The sequence below is a fragment of the Rhinatrema bivittatum genome, chromosome 1 (genome assembly GCF_901001135.1).
Source record: "Rhinatrema bivittatum chromosome 1, aRhiBiv1.1, whole genome shotgun sequence".
In the NCBI taxonomy this organism is placed as follows: Eukaryota; Metazoa; Chordata; class Amphibia; order Gymnophiona; family Rhinatrematidae; genus Rhinatrema; species Rhinatrema bivittatum.
The window spans coordinates 330,026,132-330,053,479 of record NC_042615.1 but is presented as its reverse complement, the minus strand read 5'-3'; the positions used below and the strand labels follow the sequence as shown (position 1 = coordinate 330,053,479).

The following is a 27,348-nucleotide window of genomic DNA, read 5'->3' as shown; positions in this document are numbered from 1 at the left end:
GAATATTGTGCACAACAGCACTTACAGGTTGGAGGAGATCCTGGAGGAAGTACGGCAGTGCTGGTGCTGGTGCTGGCACTGGCGCTGGCGCTGGTGGTGGTGCTGGTGGAAGTGGTGGGCCGCTGGCTGGTGGCAGCTTTATCTTGGCCTGTAAAGAAATTAAAAAAAAATAATAATTCAACATGAGACACAGAACTATACATTATACATACATTACACATAGTCAGATATGACAAATAAAAAAGCAAATACTGGATGCGTGCGAGCAAGTTTATAAAATAATCTACCCCTTATTTAGTTTATTGACCTTGAGGATTATAGAAAAATGAGGAGTCCATTGCAGGGGAGAAGGAGTGAGGGGGAGAGTGGAGGGATATCAAATCTATCAACATAGATTAGAGAGAATACATAATTTGAAGGATTGGAAGGAGAAATAATAGTCAATCTCAGGTTACACAGAATATGATGGTAGGAGATACACTACAAACCTCTTCTTTTTTTTCACCTTCAATTCTTTAGTTTACTATCATAGCCACTCAGTGTCATTTAATATATACAAATAAATAAATACACACTTCCCCCCATTCCCAATCCCCAGCCACTAAAACTGATTGATATAAAAAAAAAAGATTTTGTTTTTCAGCCTCAGATAATATATACTACTTTACTGGCCGTGCCAAGAGATATATTATTTCCTACCTAGACCACTACTGGTTGCTGCCTCCGTCCTCCTCTGGTGACAGCTCTGCCTCCCACTAGGCCCAGGAAGCCCCGCCTCGTCCCTGCCTGGGTGTGGTTCTGTACAAGACAAATCAAAATTCAGAGAACAGTTAGAATTTTAAAAACAAGAATGAGATCAGACACAATGATTCATTCACTGTTATAGTAAAGAAACATTTTTAAACACAAATTCCATTACAATTAATTGAATACTTGTGTAATGTGTGTTGTTCTTGTGTAGTATTCTGAAAACAACTTACCAGGCACGGAACGGGCCACGGTTCGGCGGACCTCCTCGAGCCACCTACCCTCGTGCAATCGCAGATGGCGACCTGAAAATTAGAGGGATATACAGGAAAAAGAATAACATTGATTAATTTTTACAACATGCCCATGTTTTGCCTTGACCTACTAGATTATTTTTTATGCAACATACAAAAGTTAGTTATACATAAATACTATTTTATTTATATTTCAATGTGGCTTTCAAAAAAATCCCAAATACCACCATTTCAAAACGATTAATATATAAATATCAATAATATACCACAGATAATTTTATTTCCTGTGTAGTCTAGTTATTAAGTATTAATACTAGTATAGTATAGGGTAAGGGTGGTACACTAGTAGCTAGCTACTAGTATTTCTGTTTTTTTAAAATATATTTACTTAACATTATAACTTTTATTACTTATAGTAGTTAATTATTACATTATAATTATATAACTCAATGTATGCTACTAGTAGCTACTGTAGCTAGTATTACTATCATACTCTATTTAATTTTCAATGACAAAATAATATACATAATTTATAATTGAATATTATGATCAACATTATTATTTTCACCTTTCTTTTTCAGGTCTTCCACCTCACGAGGGTAGGAGGCCCGCCGGCAAAACTCCTCCTGGAGAGAGGCCCAGGCAGCAGTCTCCCTTTGCAGGTTAGGCCTGCTGCCTGGGGGGGTGTAAAGGTTCCCCTCATCCAGGAGCATCAGCCGGGCCAGGAGGTCCACGTCGGCCTGGGTAAAGCGGGGCTTCCTGGACCTTGCTGCCACCTTGGAGGAGGACGGTGGGGAGGAGTCAGACTCCCTCCCCCTGTCATCTGACTCCCTTTCACGTTCCATCCTACCATGAGAAAATAAAAAAGAAGATGAAAAAAAGTATGTGCTATAGGACAGCTGTTTGTTCAGAAGCTCACACACTAATGCAGGGAGGGGCTAGGCAGCTCCCCCCTGTCTGTGAAGCCAGCCCTCAGCCCTCACCCTCACAGTGACAGTACACTATTCAGTTCAGTGGCAGGGACATGGGGGGAGGGGAGGAGTGAGGGTCAGGCAGCTGAGCTCCCCCCCCCCCCTGTCTGTGAAGCCAGCAAGCCTCTCACTACGTAATGCAGGCAGGGAGGGAGCTGTCTCAGCCCTCACTGTGAGGGTGAGGGCTGAGACAGCTCCCTCCCTGCCTGCATTACGTAGGGGGGGGGGGAGCTCAGCTGCCTGACCCTCACTCCTCCCCTCCCCCCATGTCCCTGCCACTGAACTGAATAGTGTACTGTCACTGTGAGGGTGAGGGCTGAGACAGCTCCCTCCCTCCCTGTCTCAGCCCTCACCCTCACAGTGACAGTACACTATTCAGTTCAGTGGCAGGGACATGGGGGGAGGGGAGGAGTGAGGGTCAGGCAGCAGCTGAGCTCCCCCCCCCCCTACGTAATGCAGGCAGGGAGGGAGCTGTCTCAGCCCTCACCCTCACAGTGAGGGCTGAGACAGCTCCCTCCCTGCCTGCATTACGTAGTGAGAGGCTTGCTGGCTTCACAGACAGGGGGGGGGGGGGGGCTCAGCTGCCTGACCCTCACTCCTCCCCCCCCCCCATGTCCCTGCCACTGAACTGAATAGTGTACTGTCACTGTGAGGGTGAGAGCTGAGACAGCTCCCTCCCTCCCTGTCTCAGCCCTCACCCTCACAGTGACAGTACACTATTCAGTTCAGTGGCAGGGACATGGGGGGGGGGGAGGAGTGAGGGTCAGGCAGCAGCTGAGCTCCCCCCCCCCCTACGTAATGCAGGCAGGGAGGGAGCTGTCTCAGCCCTCACCCTCACAGTGACAGTACACTATTCAGTTAAGTGGCAGGGACATGGGGGGAGGGGAGGAGTGAGGGTCAGGCAGCAGCTGAGCTCCCCCCCCCCCCTACGTAATGCAGGCAGGGAGGGAGCTGTCTCAGCCCTCACCCTCACAGTGAGGGCTGAGACAGCTCCCTCCCTGCCTGCATTACGTAGTGAGAGGCTTGCTGGCTTCACAGACAGGGGGGGGGGGGGGAGCTCAGCTGCCTGACCCTCACTCCTCCCCTCCCCCCATGTCCCTGCCACTGAACTGAATAGTGTACTGTCACTGTGAGGGTGAGAGCTGAGACAGCTCCCTCCCTCCCTGTCTCAGCCCTCACCCTCACAGTGACAGTACACTATTCAGTTCAGTGGCAGGGACATGGGGGGAGGGGAGGAGTGAGGGTCAGGCAGCAGCTGAGCTCCCCCCCCCCCTACCTAATGCAGGCAGGGAGGGAGCTGTCTCAGCCCTCACCCTCACAGTGACAGTACACTATTCAGTTCAGTGGCAGGGACATGGGGGGAGGGGAGGAGTGAGGGTCAGGCAGCAGCTGAGCTCCCCCCCCCCCTACGTAATGCAGGCAGGGAGGGAGCTGTCTCAGCCCTCACCCTCACAGTGAGGGCTGAGACAGCTCCCTCCCTGCCTGCATTACGTAGTGAGAGGCTTGCTGGCTTCACAGACAGGGGGGGGGGGGAGCTCAGCTGCCTGACCCTCACTCCTCCCCTCCCCCCATGTCCCTGCCACTGAACTGAATAGTGTACTGTCACTGTGAGGGTGAGGGCTGAGACAGGGAGGGAGGGAGCTGTCTCAGCCCTCACCCTCACAGTGACAGTACACTATTCAGTTCAGTGGCAGGGACATGGGGGGAGGGGAGGAGTGAGGGTCAGGCAGCAGCTGAGCTCCCCCCCCCCCTACGTAATGCAGGCAGGGAGGGAGCTGTCTCAGCCCTCACCCTCACAGTGAGGGCTGAGACAGCTCCCTCCCTGCCTGCATTACGTAGTGAGAGGCTTGCTGGCTTCACAGACAGGGGGGGGGGGGAGCTCAGCTGCCTGACCCTCACTCATCCCCTCCCCCCATGTCCCTGCCACTGAACTGAATAGTGTACTGTCACTGTGAGGGTGAGGGCTGAGACAGGGAGGGAGGGAGCTGTCTCAGCCCTCACCCTCACAGTGACAGTACACTATTCAGTTCAGTGGCATGGACATGGGGGGAGGGGAGGAGTGAGGGTCAGGCAGCTGAGCTCCCCCCCCCCTGTCTGTGAAGCCAGCCAGCCTCTCATGCAGAGAGGGAGCTGTCTGACACTGACAATTTCTGTTAAACTTTTTTTTTCACTAAATTAGCATAAAATTAAATGAAGTACTTTTGTGTGTTAAACTTTTAATTTCCCCTAATGTAAGTAACTTCATTTAATATTATTTTTATATTATTTTATGCTACTTCACCGAAAAAAAGTGCATTAACTATTTCTTAACCAACTAAGTAACTACTAGTAAAGTAATACTGTTGTATAAAAACTAAAACAAAATCTTATATATTTATTATATTATACACTTACAGTGGTAGAGTTGATGATAATGTGGGAAGAATGAATCAACGTCTGTTGAATTGATGATTATTATATTACTGGTGTCTGTAGTATGTACTGCTGCTCACAGTGCTCAGAGTCAGCTCACTGCGCGTGCTGCTCAGCTCACTGCTCTGTCTCAGAGACTGCACGTAGTAAGAAAATAATTATTAGTGCGTGTATTTTAAGCAAAATGGCCTCCGGGGACCTCACAGAGCATGCTCAAGGTAGTGCGCACTAATCCGCGATAGTGCGCACTAGCCAGCGATAGTGCGCACTACCTACGGATGATTTAAAATACTGGTTCTACATTCCCATTGCCTGTTTTCCAGGTGGTGCGAACCAGTGGGAGCTGGGAACCGTACATTTAGCTAACAGACTCCTTAAAAATTGATACGTTTTACTTAAAAGTTGCAATTTTTGGCTGTGCGCACTAACTTTAGGTAGTGCGCACTAACGGTAACAGTGAGCGCACTAACCCCGTTAGTGCGCACTAACTACGGATGATTTAAAATACTGGTTCTACATTCCCATTGCCTGTTTTCCAGGTGGTGCGAACCAGTGGGAGCTGGGAACCGTACATTTAGCTAACGGACTCCTTAAAAATTGATACGTTTTACTTAAAAGTTGCAATTTTTGGCTGTGCGCACTAACTTTAGGTAGTGCGCACTAACGGTAACAGTGAGCGCACTAACCCCGTTAGTGCGCACTAACTACGGATGATTTAAAATACTGGTTCTACATTCCCATTGCCTGTTTTCCAGGTGGTGCGAACCAGTGGGAGCTGGGAACCGTACATTTAGCTAACGGACTCCTTAAAAATTGATACGTTTTACTTAAAAGTTGCAATTTTTGGCTGTGCGCACTAACTTTAGGTAGTGCGCACTAACGGTAACAGTGAGCGCACTAACCCCGTTAGTGCGCACTAACTCCGTTCGTATAAAAAAACCAAAACACACGCGAAAAACTAAATTTTTAAACGAATCGGTCGACCGAAGCCAGACCCGATACCTAAACACGAAGCACATCTCTAATAAGTAACAGCATAGACAAATCATAAATACAAACTGAATAATTTGTAAAATGATAAAAGTAACAATGTAATAAAAAGGACATCAAATACTAGAGTGGTAGTTGGGGAATACCAAAAAAAGACTTTTCCCAGCAAGAAACCTAAGCATCATATTATATTTTTTGATCAATCCACTTTCAATAATTATTGTTAAACTTAGCATCATTTAGCCACAAATGGTTAAGAGACAGTCATGAATGCCATGTTCCATTTAAAATAATATCTGTGGACTATAATTTAAGGTTTTGAAAAGAGACTTTAATAGGCTAAAAAGATACACCTAGATAATAGACATACTATTATGCAGGACAACTCTTGCTGGTTTTTATATCTAAATATTCCCCTATTGTGAAAACCCTTAAAGGTAAATTTTAAAAGCCCGGCATGTGCATCAATTAGGAGATGCATGCCTTTCAATTTACTTTAGTCCAGTCACTGCAGACAGGGCTTCTTCCAGAAACTTGCTCTTATGGGCCCTAAATCCAGCCACTAGGTATTGCCATTGTGTGCTGTTTCCATACCCCCAGGGACTGTGAATGTTGCCTCTGCAGCATCCCCAGCCCCAGTTAACCTGGGGAGCAGAGGCCCTAATTAAGGAATCAAACCCTGGCAGCGTATATGGTCTTGTCCAATGCTGGCCACTGGATATAATTGAAACTGATTTCCAGATCAAGTGAAAAGACTAGAAATAACACAGTATTTCTTCACACAGTACTATAATATTTTGTTGCATTTTTGTGTGAAATCAGAAACCTTGCCTTTTACAAACTGAGGCCTGGATTTATCAAATGCATTAAATATCGCATGCGATAGGAAAAGGGGTGTGTTTTATGGTAATAGGCAGTTTATCGCAATTTGTGCTAATACCTATGTGAAGTGCTATCTTAGCGCAAATTGCTATAACTTTTTTGCACTTTGTGATAAGTGCCAGAATTGATATTTTTCCTACATACAACCACTGGGGGGACCATGTTTAGTAGGGGGGGAAGGGAGAGAGAGAGAAAATGTCTAGCCATAATGTTTTCACACTAGATTGGTATTTATATCTCTATGGGAGGCCCACCTAGTCACTCGAGGTGAGGTTTAGGTATTAGTGTAGGGGTTAGGGGCCACTTTGACAAAGTGAGACGTACAACAGAACAGTGGTCTCCGAAGGTCATCAAATCTTCACAAGAGACCACTGTTCTGTTCGTACATCTCACTTTGTCAAAGTGGCCCCTAACCCCTACACTAATACCTAAACCTCACCTCGAGTTACAAGGTGGGCCTCCCATAGAGATATAAATACTAGGGATGTGAATCGTGTCCTCGATCGTCTTAACGATCGATTTCGGCTGGGAGGGGGAGGGAATCGTATTGTTGCCGTTTGGGGGGGTAAAATATCGTGAAAAATCGTGAAAAATCGAAAAATCGAAAAATCGCAAAACCGGCACATTAAAACCCCCTAAAACCCACCCCCGACCCTTTAAATTAAATCCCCCACCCTCCCGAACCCCCCCCAAATGACTTAAATAACCTGCGGGTCCAGCGGCGGTCTGGAACGGGCTCCTGCTCCTGAATCTTGTTGTCTTCAGCCGGCGCCATTTTCCAAAATGGCGCCGAAAAATGGCGGCGGCCATAGACGAACACGATTGGACGGCAGGAGGTCCTTCCGGACCCCCGCTGGACTTTTGGCAAGTCTCGTGGGGGTCAGGAGGCCCCCCACAAGCTGGCCAAAAGTTCCTGGAGGTCCAGCGGGGGTCAGGGAGCGATTTCCCGCTGCGAATCGTTTTCGTACGGAAAATGGCGCCGGCCATACGCGTATGGCCGGCGCCATTTTCCGTATGGAAAATGTCGCCGGCAGGAGATCGACTGCAGGAGGTTGTTCAGCGAGGCGCCGGAACCCTCGCTGAACGACCTCCTGCAGTCGATCTCCTGCCAGCGCCATTTTCCGTACGAAAACGATTCGCGGCGGGAAATCGCTCCCTGACCCCCGCTGGACCTCCAGGAACTTTTGGCCAGCTTGTGGGGGGCCTCCTGACCCCCACGAGACTTGCCAAAAGTCCAGCGGGGGTCCGGAAGGACCTCCTGCCGTCCAATCGTGTTCGTCTATGGCCGCCGCCATTTTTCGGCGCCATTTTGGAAAATGGCGCCGGCTGAAGACAACAAGATTGAGGAGCAGGAGCCCGTTCCGGACCGCTGCCGTTCCGGACCGCCGCTGGACCCGCAGGTTATTTAAGTCATTTGGGGGGGGTTCGGGAGGGTGGGGGATTTAATTTAAAGGGTCGGGGGTGGGTTTTAGGGGGTTTTAGTGTGCTGGCTCACGATTCTAACGATTTATAACGATAAATCGTTAGAATCTCTATTGTATTGTGTTCCATAACGGTTTAAGACGATATTAAAATTATCGGACGATAATTTTAATCATCCTAAAACGATTCACATCCCTAATAAATACCTATCTAGCGTGAGGGCATTATGGCTAGTCTCTCTCTCTCTCTTCCCCCCCACTTGGGCCACCATTTTTTTGCATACAAAAACACCATATAGCACTTTGATACATGACCCCCTGAGTAAGGCTCCGTGGCCATATAAATAACTTCAAAGCCTGGTGTAAGAATGTGAATTTGAATACATTGGAGACTTGAGCCGTATATAGAGCAATAAAAAATTATAGGGTAATGATAGGCTATGTTTGTCAATGGAAAGAGGATGCTAAGTGAAAAATTCAGGTCATATATTATCAGGCGTTTAAGCTAAGGAAAGGGAGTGGCAGGAAGTGGCCAGGGAACTTGGCATGTCACCCCCAAGCAAAACAGGAAGAAGGAAGAGAAAATAACAAAATCAATGAGTTAAAAAATGTGGAAAAATTGACTAGGAAGAGCAGCTGGAAAGCTATAACTACAAATGCTCATAGTCTGGGTAAAAAAAATCCCAGACCTGCAGGCCCTAATGGTGGAGGCGGACTTGGACATTGTTGCAGTTATGGAGACATGGTTCACTGAATCTCATGATTGGGATATGGCCAGCCCTGGCTATAACGTGCGTGTGGGGTCTGTAACAAAAGACCTATGAGGAGAGGTTGAAGGATCTGAATATGTATACCCTGGAAGAGAGGAGATGCAGGGGAGATATGATGCAGACCTTCAGATATCTGAAAGGTTTTAATAATGTACAATTATCAAACCTTTTTGATTGGAAAAAAATCAGTAGAACTAGGGGTCACAAAATGAAACTTCAGGGAGGATGACTCAGAACTAATGTCAGGAAATATTTCTTCATGAAGAGGGTGGTGGATGCCTGGAATGCCCTTCTGGAGGAGGTGGTGAAGACGAAAACAGTGAAAGAATTCATTGGGGCATGGGATAAACACTGTGGATCCCTAAAACTAGAGAAGGGAAATGAAGAAAAGAGTGCATGGGGGTAACTTATTGTTGCGGCAGAGGTTCAGACCTTGCCTTAAATGGAAAAAAGCCAGGAGGAGTCCCAGGGAGGGGCTGTGACAATTTCCTGTCGCGGTCCTTTTAAATGCAGGAGAGCAGCCGCGCAAGTGGCTCTAGGAAGGCCCGGTGGGGGAGGAGCCAGCAACAGGGAGGAAGGCAGGCCAGAGATGCGGCCATGCTCAGCGGCGGCTGGAGCGGCCACGAGGAGAACTTCGGGGATGGCTGCCCGCCACTGCCAGCACCCCAGGGATGGCCCGTCCGCACTGGTAAGTGGCCGGCACCGGTCGTGGACCGCTGTGGCCGGTGGCCATACCATGGACAAGTTCCTGGAGAAAAAGTCCATAAACCATTATTAAGGTGTAGTTGCAGAAATCCACTGCTTAGTCTTCGGATGAGTAGCTTGGAATCTATCTACCCCTTGGGATCCTGCCAGGAACTTGTGATCCAGATTGGCTGATGTTGGAAACAGAATATAAGGCTTGATGGATCTTGGGTCTGACTCAGTATGGCAAGTCTTCTGTTCTTATGAATACTTCAGTAGCATTTGTAAGCTGCTGAGAACTATCCCCGATCTACATGCACTTTCTGATCAAAGTACTGAATCCAGAAAATTGAGGAATGTCTGTGATCACATGGTTTAATGTGTACGGTATGATACACAGTAAATTACTTTCAGGATGAATGAAGAAATCAGTATCAGAATAAGAAGCTTTATATAGTTACCAGCTAATATAACTCAGTAGAGATATGGAAAGATGGATAGTTAAAGTAACATTAACCCCTTCGAGGTATATAGATTTTTTAACTTGGTTATATGATCTATAATGCAAATTGAGGTTAATGCATTCTAAAAAATAAATAAATATATAAATGCCTTAGGAAGTCAGAAATCCTGTTTTTGGAAAAGACACAGTCCATGTCTCTTTGGAGAGAGGGCGCTTACTGTGTAGATTGTGGATGTCCTTCTTGATAACCTGTTCTATCCATGGAATATATGCTGAAGATCGAGTGAAGACACTGGGCTTCTTGTTCACGATGCAGCCAAATATTCCAAAGCTGGTGATCCCATGAACTTCCCAAATGGTCTTATCAGCTGTGGATGGGCAGACGAAGGGACCTCCAGAATCTCCCTGGGAACATGGAAGGGATGGAGAGAGAAAAGACAGAAGAAAAATGTTGTAAGGGAATTTAAAAGCACATCAAAGAAACATTAGGCAGTGGATTATAGGTCTATATATATATATATATACAAATGTCATCAACCCCTTAGAAGCATCAGTTTAAATTAAATTTCCATTTCTACCCATTCAGGGAAGGAAGAAGGTAAAAATGTTTTCCTTAGACAGAAAATAGGAAAATTCCCTTTTCAATTAGGCCCAGAGTTTATGTTAAAGTTATAATATTTTAAATAAAAAAAAAAAAAAACAAACAAGACTCATTTTGACTTGATTTTGATTTTTTTTTTATCTGAAATTATGAGCTGGGATGTGAGGTGCTCACAGTTTGAATGTCTATTTTCCTTTTGTTCACTGCATTAGCTCATGTAAAGAGATAGATATAAACTAGCAACGTTATAGAATTACATTAGCTTGCACCTTCATCTTCAGTAGTTCCCATAAACATAAAAATTCTGGATTTGGAGATCAATGTCTGTTAATTCATTATGGCCGCTTAATTAATAGGTCCCTAAATGTTTTGTCTGTACATTTCATTATTAATTTGCCATGAAACGGTGTACCAAAAATCTATACAAGATACATGAATATTTGGAAACTTGCTCTGTGTTATGAATCTGAAGGTGGACCCTTGTTCCGAGGTAGAGTAGAGCTACCAAAGAGAGAATCAAACCTCTTAGGTTCCTACCGTCAGAGGGCAAGGCCTGATGGATCAGCAGCTGAACGAAGACTTCACCCTGGAAGCTCGTGGTCCCCCCAGGAGGAGCCTGTAGGGACCCAGGCCGGTGGGACTTAGGAGACTCACTGAAGACTGAAGATAGGTCTGGATGCAGGCGCCTCCTGCAGGTCGTGGAATCCAGATGGCTGGCACCTCCAGCAGGTCGTAGACAGTCCCGGAGTTGAAGCTGAAGTATGGTCAGGGGCCGGTCCAATGGTCGAATCCAGGAGAGGGGTCGAGAGCCGGTCCAGGAACAAGTCAGGAGAGTGATCCGAAGCCAGTCCAGGAGCAAAACAGGAGAGTGATCCAAAGCCAGTCCAGGAGCAGGTCAGGAGAAGAATCAGAAGCTGGTCCAGGGTCGAGCCAAGGGAAGAACGGGAGCCGGTCCAAAATCAGGTGCCAAGAATCAGTCCAACAAAGGAGGAGAGAAGGAGCAGGACGAAGAACAGGAACCAAACCAGGAGCGGAACCAAAAGCACGGACTCAGGATCCAGATAACCAGAAGCCTCAATACCAAGGCAAGGGGAGCAGACCTTGCCTTAAATACAGGAACTCGAGGGAGGAGTCCTTTAAATTTCCTCTTCAGCCGCGCGTGCGGCTCTTAGCAATTCTGGAGGGGGAGTAGTCAGCCCGACCGAAAGAGGCCATGTGTCCAGGCCTCAGCAGCGGCAACAGCCATGAGGGGAGCGCTGCGGGAGGCTGTCCGCTCCTGCAGGAGCCCCTGTAGTGCCCCGATGCCACAGGTGAGCAGACAGCCCCGGTTGGGGACTGCTGCGGCCGCCGGCCGTAACACTCTGACCTGAAATGATGATAAGCACAAATATAAAGCACTCCAGCAGATGCCCATTGTGAGAACTGGATGTTTGGGACAAGTAAAATTGAAGAGACAGTGGCAGAAAAGCCAAAAGGAGGATGTTAAAATATTATGTCAAGAGCACTTTAAGACATATAAATTGGCCATCATGACGGCTAAAAGAAAACTTGGTGTATTCACTTTTGGGATCCTCTAATCATTCAGCGATTATTTCAGTTGATTAATGTTCCCACAGCTTCTGCCTGCTCTTTAGTGGAATTAGCCAGAGATTTAGATTATGTTAAGTTTGCTTTTATTCAGAAAATCTCTATTAGGAGTGAAGTTAATACCCCCTGGCAACATGTAGACAGTAAATGATGCTTATGAATCTGAAAAGACTGTATCTTTGTAGTCTTTTATGTTATTAAATCAAGATGATATAGAGAAAGTGTGGGGAGAAGTGAAATCTACAAATTCTGTATTTGACCCATGCCATTTTAGATTGTTGAAAGAGATTAAAGAGATATTTTAGGTCCTTTAAAAAAATACTTAAGACCTCCTTGACAGAAGGAGTTTGTTGGCTTGTCTCAAGCTAGCAGTAGTTTGTCTGCCTTTAAAAAAGGGAGACATTTTATATGAAAATTTTGGCCAGTTATAGACCATTGTCTAACATTTTATAACTTGGGAAGGTGATTGAGTGGGCTGTATTGGTGCAACAAAGATTTTGTGAAAAATAATATTTTAATTCCATATCAATCTAGTTTTAGACAAATCACAAACACAGAAATACAATTTATAGCACTGAAAGATGAGTTAAAGAGAAGATTAGATAAGAGGGTGGATCTCTACCTGGTTTTGGTAAGATTGTGATGCCTGCTGTATTGGACTGCGCTACCAACTGTTCTCCCTCTCTTATAGCATTGAAAAATTCTGTCAATAGGGGGACTACTCTATCAGAAAGTTTCTTATAATATTCGCCCGCCAGCCCATCCAAACCTGGGGACTTGTTATTTTTTAAGGATTGTATCACTAAAGACACCTCCTCCTTTGATATAGGTTCGTCCAGAGCCTTTTGCTGTAGTGCCGATAACTGAGGGATTTCCACCATATGTAAATAATCAATAATATCTTGATCTTCAATTTGGGCATCAGTTTTATACAGGTTGGCATAAAAATCTGAGAAACATTTCCTAATTTCTTTAGGGTCCATTGTAATCTTATCTTTGGAATCCTTGATTTTGGAAATTATACTCTGAACGGTTTGTTCCTTCAACTGCTTTGCCAATAACTTGCCCGCTTTGTTAGTGCCCTCATAGTATTTTTGTTTAGATCTCTCTAGATTGTAAGCCAATTGGGCATCATCCAATACTTTAAGCTTCAAGCGAGCCTCAGAGAGTTGTCTATAAACCTGATCAGATTGAGATAGGAAATGTTTTGCTAACTTATCTATGCTGAGTAATAAGGTATGCCTCTCCATCTCCCTTTCCCTTTTTAGAGCCGCTGCACGCGCTACACAGAGCCCACGTACCACAGCTTTAGAACACTCCCATAAGCAGCTGACTGTGGTCTCTGGTTGGCGGTTGTGCTGGTAATATTCTTTTAAACCTGTGGTTAGACTTTGCACAAAGCTGGCCTTCTGCAGCAAGGACGTGTTAAGTCTCCAGAAGGTTTGACCCCCCTGACCTGATTTTAATGCAAAAGTCATCCATACCATACCATGGTCGGACCATGTTATAGGTTCAATCTCGCTCCAAGTTGTTTTCATCAGCAAACAAACATCAGCCAAAAAAAAATCAATACGGGAGTACGAGTTATGAGGTTTAGAATAAAACGTATAGGATCTAGAGGTAGGATTATGGTGGCGCCACACATCCGAAAGGTGACTTTTCTGCATGATAGATGACAACACTTGTCTGGCCTTATGATTCAAAGGCAGCAAGCTTTGCGACCGTATGTGGGATGTGTCTTTGTTATTATTAAGAATAATGTTAAAATCCCCCCCCCCCAAATAATAAATCCTTCTCCATGTTCTTCCAAGATATTATGGATTTTTCTGAAAAAGGAGGACTGATCATGATTAAGGGCATAGATGGACATGAGAGAGTATATAGCTCCACCCATTCTGACTTTAAGAAAAACATATCGACCGTGCTCATCCTTAAGATTCTCAATGACATCAAATGTTAATAGAGAAGAGATTAAGATCCCTGTACTTGCATATTTACATTGTTTACTCGCTGCTGCTAGGAATTTGTGAGGGAACCCCCTCAGATTCACCAACCGCTCATGTTTTCTCTTTATGTGTGTCTCTTGCAAAAATGCAATGCTTATATGCATCCTGCCTAAATCTTTCTGGAGCAAATAACGCTTTCTATAGCAATTTAGTCCTTTAACATTTAAAGAAGCAATTTTAATAGACATATTTCCCTGTTGTAGGACTTATTGAGCAACTAAGAAGTAATAACCTCGAGCCCGCAACTGTGGTGAGAAAAAGTATTATGCACATAATTGAGAGATTACTTTGCCTAAAATGCCCAGCCCTAACATATCTATTACCTTGAAAATTCCCCACCCGCATCTCCCCACATCCAAGAAGGAACGCCCAACCCATATTCCCTAACTGATCCGTCTCTCTCCGACTTCGGATCAACAGATGGAGAGCACACCAACAAAACAAAATGTCTCCCCTCCCCCGCCCTCCCTATCCCCCCCCTCCTGATCAATGTGATTATATAAGATTATTGTAATAATAACACTCGAAACCATAGAGCATACAGTAAAACAAAAGGGAATACATTATCATGTCAATTAAACCCCCCTTCTAGTAAAAGTCCAACCAATACAGACAAAATGACTCTTATTAAATTGAAGTTCAGCAGACAAACCACGTGGCAATTCCCCATTGCGCTGCATAGTCTCTTCGCTCAGCCCTGCTCTGCCGAATCTCCTTGAGTGAGGCCCGATCGATTTTTAGGGCGTCTCCTACTTCGGTCAATCTTCTGCCATTTCAAAGAGGAGGTAATTCGAGGCTTTGCCGTTAAGGCGTTTTGCTCCGGTAATGTCAATTTTAGCCCTGCTTCCTGAAAAGATACCGCAGCTTCTGCCATGTTTTTTATTCGATGCGTTTTGCCTTCATGCTGAAAAGTTAAGGCAAATGGAAAATTCCAACGATATCTTATTTCAGCTTGTTGGAGTGCATCCGTTGCTGACCGTAGGTCGTACCTCTTTTTGAGGGTGATAGCCGCCAAATCTTGAAACACCGCGACCTCGGCGTTATTCCATGCCCAGAAGCGCTTTTTGCGGGCTATGGCCAGAATTTGCTCTTTTTGTGAGAAACTGTTGAAATTTAAGACAATATCTCTTGCTTTGTTATCTCTTCTGCTCCCTAAAGCGCGGTGCGCTCTTTCGATCGTAAGAGACGATTGATGCCAGCCCATCTCTGCGTCCACGTTTTCAATAGGCCCGGAGCTCGTTGTAGACTGTAGAAATAGGTAAGAGCAAAAATCGCGCGCCGTGGCCATACTGTCCGCATATGCAGGAGTCTCAGGAATTCCTCTAAGCCGAATGTTATAACGTCGAGACCTATTCTCTAGATCTTCGATCTTGTCGGATAGCGACGCTATCTCCGCTTTGGTGTCTGTGGCTTGAAGGACAAGTTCTTTTATCGAGAAATCCTGCTCGTCAACTCTCAGATCAATTTCGTCTACTCTGTGACCGAGCGAAAGAAAATCTTCACGTAGTTCGGAGAAAGAGTCCAACAGCTCTTTTTTTTGTGCTTTAAGTTCAGACCGTAGGTCTATGAACCATTCCCGCATGGCTGCCTTAGTCAGTAAATCGGCCAGCGAAGACGCCGAGCCTAGGCTTGCCTGTGGGGAGAGTAAAGGAGCCTCCATTTCCATCTCCTGTTCAGTTCCCTCTTCGCAGCCTGCCGAGTCAAGGCCAGATTTTTTCATCTCCATCGTTGCTCGCGTAAAAGAAAATTTCCGGAGATCACTTCTTTTATTAGAGGCCATCCACCCGATGTAGCTAGTAATATGTTCAGATTTTTAACTCACTGGGCCGCGGTTAATCCACTATTTCGAGTGTTTTATCTTGAGGGGGAGCGGGAGCTGAGGATTCAAGCAGCCATTCCGTCTCGTGGCGAACAGCGCCCCCCCCCCCCGTGAATTTCAAATTTGACAGCATAAGTTCTCCCATTCCCATGATTAACTCCATAAGTGTATATACTGAGCATCCAAAGCACATTGCATTTTACAGAGGGGAAGGAGACAGTCTTTCTCAGTGTATTTCACTGTAGGTCAAAAACCAATGGGTACAAAAGAAAAACCGTCCAGCAAAAAGTGTTGATTATATTACAGTAAACTGGCAACACTGCATTAAGTATCTCCCCTCTTGACTCTTGGGCATCACCATTTCACTGGAGACCCCCTCAGGTAACACACACAAATGTTTGATTTATCAACCTCCACAGTTTGGGGCGGATTTTAAAAGGGATATGAGCTTAATATACACGCGTAACCCTTTAAAAACCCTCCTGTGCACGCTGAGCCTATTTCGCATAGGCCCAGCGACGCGCGCAAGCCCCGGGATGTGCAAATGTCCCGGGGCTTAAAAAAGGGGGCAGGACCTGGGCGGGGTGGGCCGGTCCGGGGGCCTCCAGGCACAGCGGCCATTTGCCGCTGTGCCCAGGATCGCGGGCCGGCCGTTGGCTGGCATGCGCAATTTATAAGTTAAAGGTAAGGGGGTTTAGGTAGGGTTGGGGGGCGGGTTAGGTAGGGGAAGGGAGGGGAAGGTGGGGGTGGCGGAAGGAAAGTTCCCTCCGAGGCCGCTCCGATTTCAGAGCAGCCTCGGAGGGAACGGAGGAAGGCTGCGTGGCTCGGCGCGCGCAAGTTGCACAATTGTGCACCCCCTTGCGCGCGACGAGCCTGGATTTTATAACATGCGTGCGTCTGCGCACGCATGTTATAAAATCGGACATAGATTTGTGCACGCCGGGTTGCACGCTCAAATCTATGCCCGTTCATAATTCTTAAAATCCAGCCCTTTGGCTCCAGCTGAGAAAATGAACCAGTAACTAACCACAGTTGCCAAGTGAAAGAAATATCTTTACAGTACATTGTTTATTTCTATTTCTGAATTACAGACAATGGTATGGAGCAAGAAGATTTTTGCTGTGCAATTTACATTCACCTGGAAATGTCGTATAGAGCACAACCTCAATGAAAGAAATCATCAGAAATGATTTGGGGCAATAACAATCAATCACTACCATTTTCTTTGCTATTACACTAAAATGTAAGTAAAGTGGGAAAAATGCGTGCAAAAACACCAACCTGGCAGGCGGATTTCAAGACATCTGGGCGGGTGTACCCTGCACAAATCATGGAATTTTTCACCTGTAATCCCCAATAATCATTCCTTTTGCAGGTCTCAAATGGAATAATGGGTAAATCCACCTGGTTCAGGCCCTTAGACACCTTAGGATTTAAAGAATTTCCTGAAAAAGGCCACCAAGAACAGGGAAATACAAAATGTGAAACAAACATAATCATCCAGGAAATGTTTATTTGATTTTATTATTTAGGATTTATTATGCATTTGAACCTGTTTTTGATCCAACAGTTTCCTTCTGCTCCTTTAGCCTAATAACTCAGTTGGAACTGGGGCTGGAGAATAGAATCTGGCACCATCAATTGTCGCTACCCATGAATTTTTTAACCCCTCTCAATTTACTTCATTATAGTCATTACAGGAACATTCTTCGACCAGGGGGTACCAGTGCATTAGGACTTCTTCCAAAACCCTGCAATCATGCACCATAAATCCGGCCACTAGGAGTCACCATCGCACAATAATGCTCTCCCCCTCCAGAGGCTGTGAACGCTGCCTCTGCAGCATCCTTCATTCCAACCAACTCAGGGAGTGGAAGACAGGAGCTGGACCTCTAACCCAGATTCCTCCACAGAGCAGTACACAGTACAGTCACGGAGCCACCAGGCTGGCCTAAATTTGGAATTTTAAAATAAAAAAAGGGTTGGTATAACTGGCAATAACCTTCATTGTATGTACACCCCCCGACTCATTGCGGGATGGTTTGACCCTAGTCCATTCCTCTTTTATCTCCTGCCATGGACTGCTTTAGCTCTGATTCTGGTCTACCTGGGACGATGTCACAAAGCCTGTGAGGAGGCCAGCTCTACAGCAGCAGGTAAGAGTCTGTATAAAGGCTATCTACAAATCTTACATGGTCTTTTCAATCCCCTTGGATTGGACTTTCTGTCAAGCAGAGATCCAATAATTACAGGCAGCCCACAGTTTCCTGTGGCAGCTCAGGAACAGATTCTATGGTAAGAGAAAATTCTGTGCAAATGAAACCAGAGGTTACTAAAATGGTATGTTCTGATCACCCTGCTCTCAGAGGCCAATATTAAAAAACCGGATGTTACCTGGGATATTCAGTGGAATAAACACATCCCCCTGAATATCCCCCATTAAAATTATCTGGCTAACTGTAGCTGGACAACTTTAAACATAACTGGATATTTTTTGAATATTGCTGGATAGATGTAAAGAATATAGCCAGTGAAGTGCCAAGCTGGTGGGTTTAAAAAAAAAAAAAGATTGCAGACCTAGTATCCTTGTCACTGGCCCCTTTTTTACCTGAACTCCAAATATTCGGCCCTGCTGGGCAGAGTCTGTAGCCTTCCCCTCAAACCCCTTCCACCTCCATAAAGATAAAAATAAAAGGGGGGCAGAGGGATCCAAGATGGCTGACGGGTCCGGACATGGGTAACCAGGGCTCTGAGGAGTAACATATATTTTTGTGTAAAATGCCCCATAACTGGCAGAAAAAGAAGAGTGAAAGAGAGAGAAAGTCAGGGTGAACATACTGAGGGTCGGATCCAAGGACCTATGGACTCCCACGTAATATGGGAGCAGAAACCGGAGGAAAACTCGCAGCGAGGAGAGCGGGTAGAAGAAGAAACCGCCTCCTCCCATGAGCTCCAGACAACCTTATCCCCGGTACTGCGGATGCCCCCAGGAAATCCTGCAGCTCTGCGAGGAGCTAACGGGAAGGATCTCAACCACGAAAGTGAGAGTGAAACCGCCGGAGAATTGTGGCTGCACGATGAAGGCGGTAGGGAGGAACATCAGAGGCCACACCTCGTGGAAGAGACCGGCCTGGGAGACGCTGTAGGCTGTACGGCACAGCCTCCAACAGAAAGGAAAGTACTTTTAACATTACCTAAAAAGAAAGAATTAATAAAACAAGATACTTTTTCTCTAGAGAAGATATGGGAAGCAATACAAACAGTTAACGATAATCTTTTCAACCAGATAAATCCTCTGGCTTCTGTGTTAAATACTACCAGGGTGAGAATGGGAAAACTAGAGGAAGATATGAATAAGCAAATGGAAAAATATGAAAAGGTTGAGAATGAAGTGAAAGAAATGAGAAATCTTCAATATAACATCATAAAAGAAAACTCCATATTAATGAATCGCTTAGAAAACATGGAGAATCAAATAAAAGGGAGAAACTTGCGTTTGATAAATTTTCCCAGAGACCCTATGGTGACCCCACGAGATATGTGGAGGCAATATTTGGTTCAGATATTAAAGATTTCAGAGGAATTGATACCGCCTACATCTAAGTTGTATTACATACCAGCTTTCAAAAAAGTTGAGAAGGAAGGAGAAAAAGATTTTCAACTTCTAACTCCTGTGATATTAAATACAACTGAAACTCCAGCCTTGGAAGTAACAAAGTTGTTAGAAACAACCCAGAGAGAGCATGTGAAACCTGCCACTCTTATTGTGACGTTTTTGCTTGAATCAGATCGTGACTGGATTTTGAGATTATGCTTTCGTAATGGGACCGAGTCTTTTCTTGGTTTAAATGTTGGAATATTTACAGATCTGGCGAGAAGCACCCAGTTAAGAAGAAAATTATTTCTGAAATTGAGACCTCAAGCACAAAAAATGGGAGCTATGTACATTCTCAAATATCCGTGTAAATGTTACATAAAATATAAAAATGTTTCCTATATATTTTTCCATCCTGAGCAATTGGAGAATTTCCTAAAAAATGTATTCATTAGATATAAAAACTTCCTCTCCTGTTTTGGAAAGCTAGTACCTTTAGTCTACAGCTGGATCCGTAACACTAGAAATCTCCTGTATAGGACCCGTCAATTTCGTTAATTGTAAATTTTATATTCCTGAGGTAGAGTAATGGATCTCTCCCTGCTGATGAGGACTTTAAAGCAGATGGTTTAGGGAAAAGATATTATTGTGTTAAGTTGTAAAATGTTGGTTTGTTGGAACTGCTTTCTACACAAGATTGTTTTCTTGATGTATTTTGGAAAATTAAAATAAAAGGGCCGGTGCCAGCCTCCCCCCACCCGTTCCCTGGTCAAGCCACATTTTTCATCATTGGTAGCCTCCAGAGTCTCCTCCCACTCTCCCAGTACCTTCAGTCTGGAGGTTTCTTCAGTCCAGATTACAGTAACAGCCTACAGCAGCTCAGACGCAGTGCTTCTGCTTTCACTAGGGGAGATATTCTGGAAGCATGTTTTGAGTTAGCCAAATTATTGAAGTTAGCTGGATAAGTTGAATAACTCAACTCTGCCCTGGAATGCACCTAACATGACCTTGTTTTATTCGGCTATATCTTATCCAGATAGTGATTTATCTGGCTAACTTTAGCCAGCTGAGCAAAGGGAATATTCAAAAGTCATTTAGCCAGATATGTTTTTATTGGGTAGAGCTTGGGTAATCAGAAACATTCCTGTATTGAGTCACAGGAAAACTTAACTATCAGCATACTGGGTCAGACCAAAAGTCCATCAAGCCCACTAACCTGTTTCTAATAGAGGCTAATCTAGATTGCAAGTACCTGACAGGTTACCAAATAATAGATAGATTCTATACTAATGCCCAAAGATAAGCAGTGGATTCCCCAAGTGTACCTAGTTTATAATGGTTTATGGACTTTTCCTCCAGGAACTTGTCCAAACCTTTTTTAAACCAAGCTAACTGCCTTTACCTCATCCTCTGGCAATTGAATTCAGAGCTTAACTGTGCGTTTTAAATGTGCTACTTAGTAACTTCATGGAGTGTACCCTAGTCTTTTTATTTTTTGAAAGAGTAAACAACCGATTCACATTCGCTTGTTCCACTTCACTGATGATTTTAAAGTTCTCTCTCATATCTCCAGTCAGCCCAGTGGCATAGCTACAGGTGGGACTGGGTAGGCCATGGCTCACCTACTTTGGGCTCAGGCCCACCCAACCAGGCTTGTTGGAGTAATGCCGTCGCAGGATCCCATCCCCATGATGGCAAAGAGGAGGGCGTCAGAAAAAGCAAGGACGTTGTGAGATCCCATCCCTGCGATGGCGAAGAGGAGGGCCTCAGAAAAACCAAGGCTGTTGCGGGATACCATCTCTGTGGCAATGGCAGCGAAGTAGGAATTTGTCTGTGCCTAATGGAAAGGCACATGTGTGTGAGTGAGAATAGGAACTTGAATGTGTGTGTGTGTGTGGGTGGGTGAGAATGGGAGCTTGAATGTGAATGGGTGAGAATGGGAGCCTGGGTATGTGTGTGGATTAGAATGGGAGCTTGAATGTGTGTATGTGGGTGAGAATGGGAGCCTGGGTGTGTGTGTGTGTGTGGTTTCAAATGTGAGCCTGGGGAGTGAGAATGGGAGCCTTGGGTATATGTGTATGTGTGTGTGGGGGGTGAGGATGGGAGCCTTGGGTATAAGTTACTAAGTGTATGTGTGTGTGGGGGGTGAGAATGGGAGCCTGAGTATGTGTCTGTGAATAAGAATAGGAGCCTGGTTGTGCATCTGTGTGTATAAGAATGGAAGCCTTGGGGTTGGGGTGTGAGAGAGTGAGAGCTTGTGTGTGTGTGCATAGAGAAGGTGAGCGTGGGTATATGGGGGGAGAGCATATGAGAGTGAGAGCTTGAGTGTGTGTGTCTGTGTGGGAGAATATGAGAGTGAGAGCTTGTGTGTGTGAGGGAGTCTGTGAGAGAAAGCATGAGCCTCTGTGTGTATGTATGTGTGTGTTTGACAGAGGGAAGGAAGAAGACAGTAGGAGAAGAGAAATCCTGAAAAGGAATTAGGAAATGACCAACAAGGGAAAAATGAGAAAAAAAGACCAGGACTAACTTATTAGAAAAATACAAAGATAAGAGAACAAATGTAAAAAAAAAAATATTGAGATTTTGGCAAATTAAATATGCCATCTTTGGGAATGTGCATTTCTTATATTTTTGTATTTTGCTCTTTCTTCAGTATTCCACTGTTCAGAGTCTAGTTCTCAGGCTTTCTATTTCAGTATTGTCTGCAAGTTCCTGTAGTCGGTCTCAGTTTTGCCTGTGTGTGACTGAAGTGCAGTATTTCTGCAAGCATGTAGTTTCTCTGTGGCAGTCCAGCTTGTTCAGTTACTCCAGTAGGTGATATATTAATGTTCTAGTGCCTGGTGTAGTATTTGCATTGCTGCTTATTCATAAGGTTGCTATTATTTGCGACCTGAGAGTTAGTGCTGTGACTGTATGTAAGGTTCTAGGCATCTCTTTCTTTGCAGGAGTTTGTGTTACCTCACAAAATAACAGTGGAGGGATATTTTTTGCTGAGGTAGCACCAGAATTTGAATTTTTTTTCATGTTAGTTGTAATATTAATTGTCCTAGTTCTGCTCTGCACCTGTTCTGATGATTAATGGTATTTTATTGTAGTTATGATGATTTCCGGCTTTCTGCAAAGAGAATTCATGAAAGAATCAAAGAATACATTTTTGTTTTATTACATGATTAATTGGATCTGTTTGTTTTCTTTGCTTTTTATATGATATACCTGTGTATTTATAAACTGCAATAAATATAAAATAAATTTAATACAGATTAATAAGGAATTTTTAATTCTGGTAAGTGCTTGAAATAATTGAGGTAAAATGTTTTAAAGTTTCACACATGATGCATAATGGTTGTTGCAAACTACATAGAAAGCCATTGTAGTGTGCAGTATATGGCATTATTTGTTAGGGATGTGAATCGTTTTTTGACGATTTAAAATATCGTCCGATATATTTTAAATCGTCAAAAATCGTTAGGGCCACGATACAATACCAATTCCCCCGATTTATCGTCAAAAAATCGTAAATCGGGGGAAGGGGGAGGGCAGGAAAACCGGCACACTAAAACACCCTAAAACCCACCCCGACCCTATAAATTAAATCCCCCACCCTCCCGAACCCCCCCCCCCAAATGCCTTAACTTACCTGGGGGTCCAGCGGCACACTAAAACACGGCACACTAAACCCCCCTAAAACCCACCCCGACCCTTTAAATTAAATCCCCCACCCTCTCGAAACCCCCCCCAAATGCCTTAAATTACCTGGGGGTCCGTAGCGGCGGTCCATAGCTTAAATTACCTCCGTAGCGGTGGTCCGTAGCTAAATCGGGGGAAGGGGGAGAGCAGGAAAACCGGCACACTAAATCGTGTAGTCTTCAGCTGGCGCCATTTTGCAAAATGGCCGCCGCCGCAAAATGGTGGCGGCCATAGACCAAAACGATTCGACGCAGGAGGTCGTTCCGGACCCCCGCTGGACTTTTGGCAAGTCTTGTGGGGGTCAGGAGGCCCCCCCAAGCTGGCCAAAAGTTCCTTGGGGTCCAGCGGGGGTCAAGGAGCGATTTCCTGCCGCGAATCGTTTTCCGTACGGAAAATGGCGCCGGCCATATGCCAAAAGTCCAGCGGGGGTCCGGAACGACCTCCTGCGTTGAATCATTTTGGTCTATGGCCGCCACCATTTTGCGGCGGCCATTTTGCAAAATGGCGCCGGCTGAAGACTACACGATTTAGTGTGCCGGTTTTCCATCAGATGAATCGATTTTTCTAAGACAAGAAATTCAATTTCTTCGACGTGAAGTGTGCCAGTGAGGAGATGAACTGGCTCCGTAAGCAAGGAGATCCGGCCGGGTAATGGCTCGCCATAAATAGATGCAATACACAGGAAGTTTCCAGAGGACAGGTATTGATACCCAAAAACTGATCTAGGTCCTTAAGAATAAAATTTCCCCCTGCTCCGGAATCTATCAGAGCAAGGACAGGGAAGGACCAGGAGTCCCAGGTTAAAGTAACTGGCAAGGATAGCTGAGGGGCCGGAGAGGTAGTTCCCAAGTTCAGGACGCCTACTGAACTTAGGTCTGGAAGTTTCCCGGATGGACAGGACAAGTCTGAAGATGATGGCCAGATGCTCCTCAATAGAGACATAGGCCTGATTGCCTCTGCTGCAGGCACTCTTCCGGGGACAGCTGCCGACAGCCCAACTGCATGGGCTCTTCCACTTTAGCCAAGGAAGGAGTCCTGCTGGTGGCAGGGCTCGTGGTAGGTGGTGAGCGGGAGCGTTCCAAGGTGGGCCTCCTGGGCATCCAATTCTCCTGATAACCCTCTTGGAGGCAATGGTCGATTCGGTCAGTCAGATCAATAAGGTCCTCGAGTGAGGATGGGAGCTCGTGAGCTGCCGGTTCATCTTTCAACTGAGGAGACAGTCCGTCCAGGAAAATGGCTCGAAGGCAATCTTCTTGCCAGGAAAGCTCTGCAGCTAGTGTCCAAAATTCTATCTTATAATCAAACAGGCTTCGTTGACTTTTCCGCAAATGAAGAAGATTAGCATTTGCCATGGCGTACCACCCTGGGTCATCAAATGGTCACAAAACGAGATAGTTCTTGTAGGAGCGAGTTTGGGTGCTCCCATAGGGTCAAGGCCCAGGCCAACGCCTTCTCCTCCAATTGGGATAGGATAAAGGTGACCTTTGAGAGTTCATCTTGGAAGATGGATGGCTGCAGAGCAAACTGCATATAGCATTGGTTAATAAACCCTCTGCAGAGCTTGGAGTCACCGTTGAAGCGAGGTGGAGCTCGTAGGGCCAGCAAGGCCCTGGAAGTGAGGGAGATGGCTGTTGGTTGGCGGAAGCTGGTGCAGGAACCGGGTGACTGGATTGGGCATCAAGCTGGGCATGAAGAAGCTCTATGGAGGAGGCCAATGCCTCAAGGAATCGTTGCTATTCTTGTACTTTTGAAGCCAGGCCGGGGATGGCCTGGAGGGCACACAGCTCTGCCGAGTCCATGGCCTTTGCAACCTGTTGCGTAGGAGGTGGACCTTTGGGCCGAGGTGGGGTTGACGCTACCTGTAGGGGAAGCCCTATGGGTCCCCACTGTCATTGGAGGAGCTGGCTGACTGATGGAGACCACCTGGAGCTTCGCCAATACCAGCCCTTGTTCCCTGCAGCTTGAGCCCTTGGGTGCCGGGGTCAGCTGGAGTTAGGTGGGCCTCCATCCGAGGTCTTCAGGTAGATGAGGAGAAGGTCAGCCAGGGGACAGCAATGGTAGTGATGGAGAATCTGTATTGGACTAGGCAGAGTCCCGGAGACCCGGGCACCAATAGGAACAAGTTAGACAGGGGGCGCCAGGGTAAAAGCAGGTCAAAGCCTGAAAGGCCAAGTCCAGAATGGAGATTGAAGAAGCGTCGTAGAACAGGTTGAAGTCAGGGCAGGTGGCAAGCAAGAGACAGTGGCAAGGCAAAAGGTCAGGTCCGAGAGATGATCAGTAGCGTGGTCAGGCAAAGCAGAGGTCAGGTCCAGGAGATGATCAGTAGCGTGGTTGGGCAAAGCAGAGGTCGGATCCAGGAGATGATCAGTAGCGTGGTCAGGCAAAACAGTGGTCAGGTCCAGAAGAAGATCAATGTTGTGGTCAGGCAAAGCAGAGGTTGGGTCCAGGAGATCAGTCCGTAAATCAAATAGAGGAGACACAAGGCATAGGACCAAGAAGTAACGGAACCAGTAACGAAAGAAACAGGAACAGGAACACGAAGGACGTCACCAGAGGAAGCAACGAAGTACACGTCCAGCATGGAGACCCTTTGCAAAGGCAACTAACTGAGACTGGGCCCAGCCTTATATACCGGAGCCCAGTGACATCATCATTCGGGGCTGTGGGTTGGATTCCTGCCATGGCCCCTTTAAAAGGAACAGAGATTCGTGCGCACGCGCCTAGGGAGTAGTGCAGCGTGGGATGGCAGCATCTCTCTGTGGACCATGTGGGGAGGCCCACCGTGGAGCACAGGTGTCTGCTGTGGTGACAGGCGCAGTGGGGACGGCCCGAGGTCAAAGGCGGCGGCCCACAGCCGCAAGGGAAGTAGAGCCAGTGTTACGCTTGGGCTCCGGACAGGAGTCGTGCACACCACCCAGCAGGGTGGCTCCAGGTGGAGAGAGACAGGAAGCTCGAAACAGAGTCAGGTACCAGGCTGGGTCAGGGCAGGCAGCAAGAATCAGTGTCTAGTACAGGCTGGGTCAGGGCAGGCGGCAATAATCAGAGTCTGGGTTCAGGCTGGGTCAGGGCAGGCGGCAAGTGGCAGTGTCTAGTACAGGCTGGGTCAGGGCAGGCGGCAAGTGGCAGTGTCAAGTACAGGCTGGGTCAGGGCACAGTAAGCAGGACAAGGCAGGTCAGAAGGCCCGTAGGCCACACACACATACACGGAAGGCCCGTAGGCCACACACCAATAGCGGGGCAAGGCAGGTCAGAAGGCCCGTAGGCCACACACACACACACGGAAGGCCCGTAGGCCACACACCATAGACGGGGCAAGGCAGGTCAGAAGGCCCGTAGGCCACACACACACACACACGGAAGGCCCGTAGGCCACACACCATAGACGGGGCAAGGCAGGTCAGAAGGCCCGTAGGCCACACACACATACACGGAAGGCCCGTAGGCCACACACCAATAGCGGGGCAAGGCAGGTCAGAAGGCCCGTAGGCCACACACACACACACTGAAGGCCCGTAGGCCAGGTATGGAAATCAAGGAAGAAGGCCCAAAGGCCACGCAAGGCAAGGATAGGCCCGAAGGCCGCACAAGGCAAGGCAAGGATAGGATAGGCCCGAAGGCCACGCAAGGCAAGGCAAGGCAAGGATAGGCCCGAAGGCCACGCAAGGCAAGGCAAGGCAAGGATAGGCCCGAAGGCCGCGCAAGGCAAGGCAAGGCAAGGATAGGCCCGAAGGCCGCGCAAGGCAAGGCAAGGCAAGGATAGGCCCGAAGGCCACGCAAGGCAAGGCAAGGCAAGGATAGGCCCGAAGGCCACGCAAGGCAAGGCAAGGCAAGGATAGGCCCGAAGGCCACGCAAGGCAAGGCAAGGCAAGGATAGGCCCGAAGGCCACGCAAGGCAAGGATAGGCCCGAAGGCCACGCAAGGCAGGCTAGAGCAGGGAGCCCAGGTGAGCTCGATGCCGAAGCACCGAGGCAACTGTCAGGCAGGGTTAAGAGGGCACACCCAGAGCATAGAGTGGACATAGGAGATGGACTGGGCCTGTCAGGAAAGCCAGCCCTAGAGGGACCCCTGGTGGTGAGGCGGTAGCACAGCAGCCACAGCCGTAACAGTACCCCCCCCTCAAGGCCTCCCCCTCCTCCTGGATCCCATCTGTGCAGGAGGTAATCAAGAATAACGGGAGACCACTCCGGGGGTGATGTGGCAGGGTCAACTCCTTCCCGAGGAAATAAGGCAGTCCATAACCCCACCTGGGGTGATAAGGCAGACACAACCCCAACCTGGGGCAGAAAAATAGTCCATAACCCCTCCTGGGGTGACAAGGGGAACACAAACCCCACCTGGGGCAGAGAAATAGTCCGTAACCCTTCTTGAGGCGATAGTAGGACCGGTCCGGACCCTTCCAAGGTCGGCATTAAGACCGGTACAGGCCCCTCCAGGGGCGGCAGCTGGGCCAGTACAGCAG

The 27,348-nt window shown here is 46.7% G+C and overlaps 1 protein-coding gene across 1 annotated transcript in view; it reads right to left on the bottom strand.

Moving 5' to 3' along the window:
* Positions 1 to 27,348, bottom strand: part of LOC115095657 (chymotrypsin-like elastase family member 2A) — a 108,517-nt gene that overhangs the window by 7,306 nt on the left and 73,863 nt on the right. Inside the window, exons 9-10 of the mRNA XM_029609673.1 lie at positions 16,889 to 17,052; positions 9,813 to 9,999 (exon numbers count right to left, since the gene is read on the bottom strand). Of these exons, the coding sequence (XP_029465533.1) occupies positions 9,813 to 9,999; positions 16,889 to 17,052 (351 nt within the window). The remainder of the gene's footprint in view (positions 1 to 9,812; positions 10,000 to 16,888; positions 17,053 to 27,348) is intronic.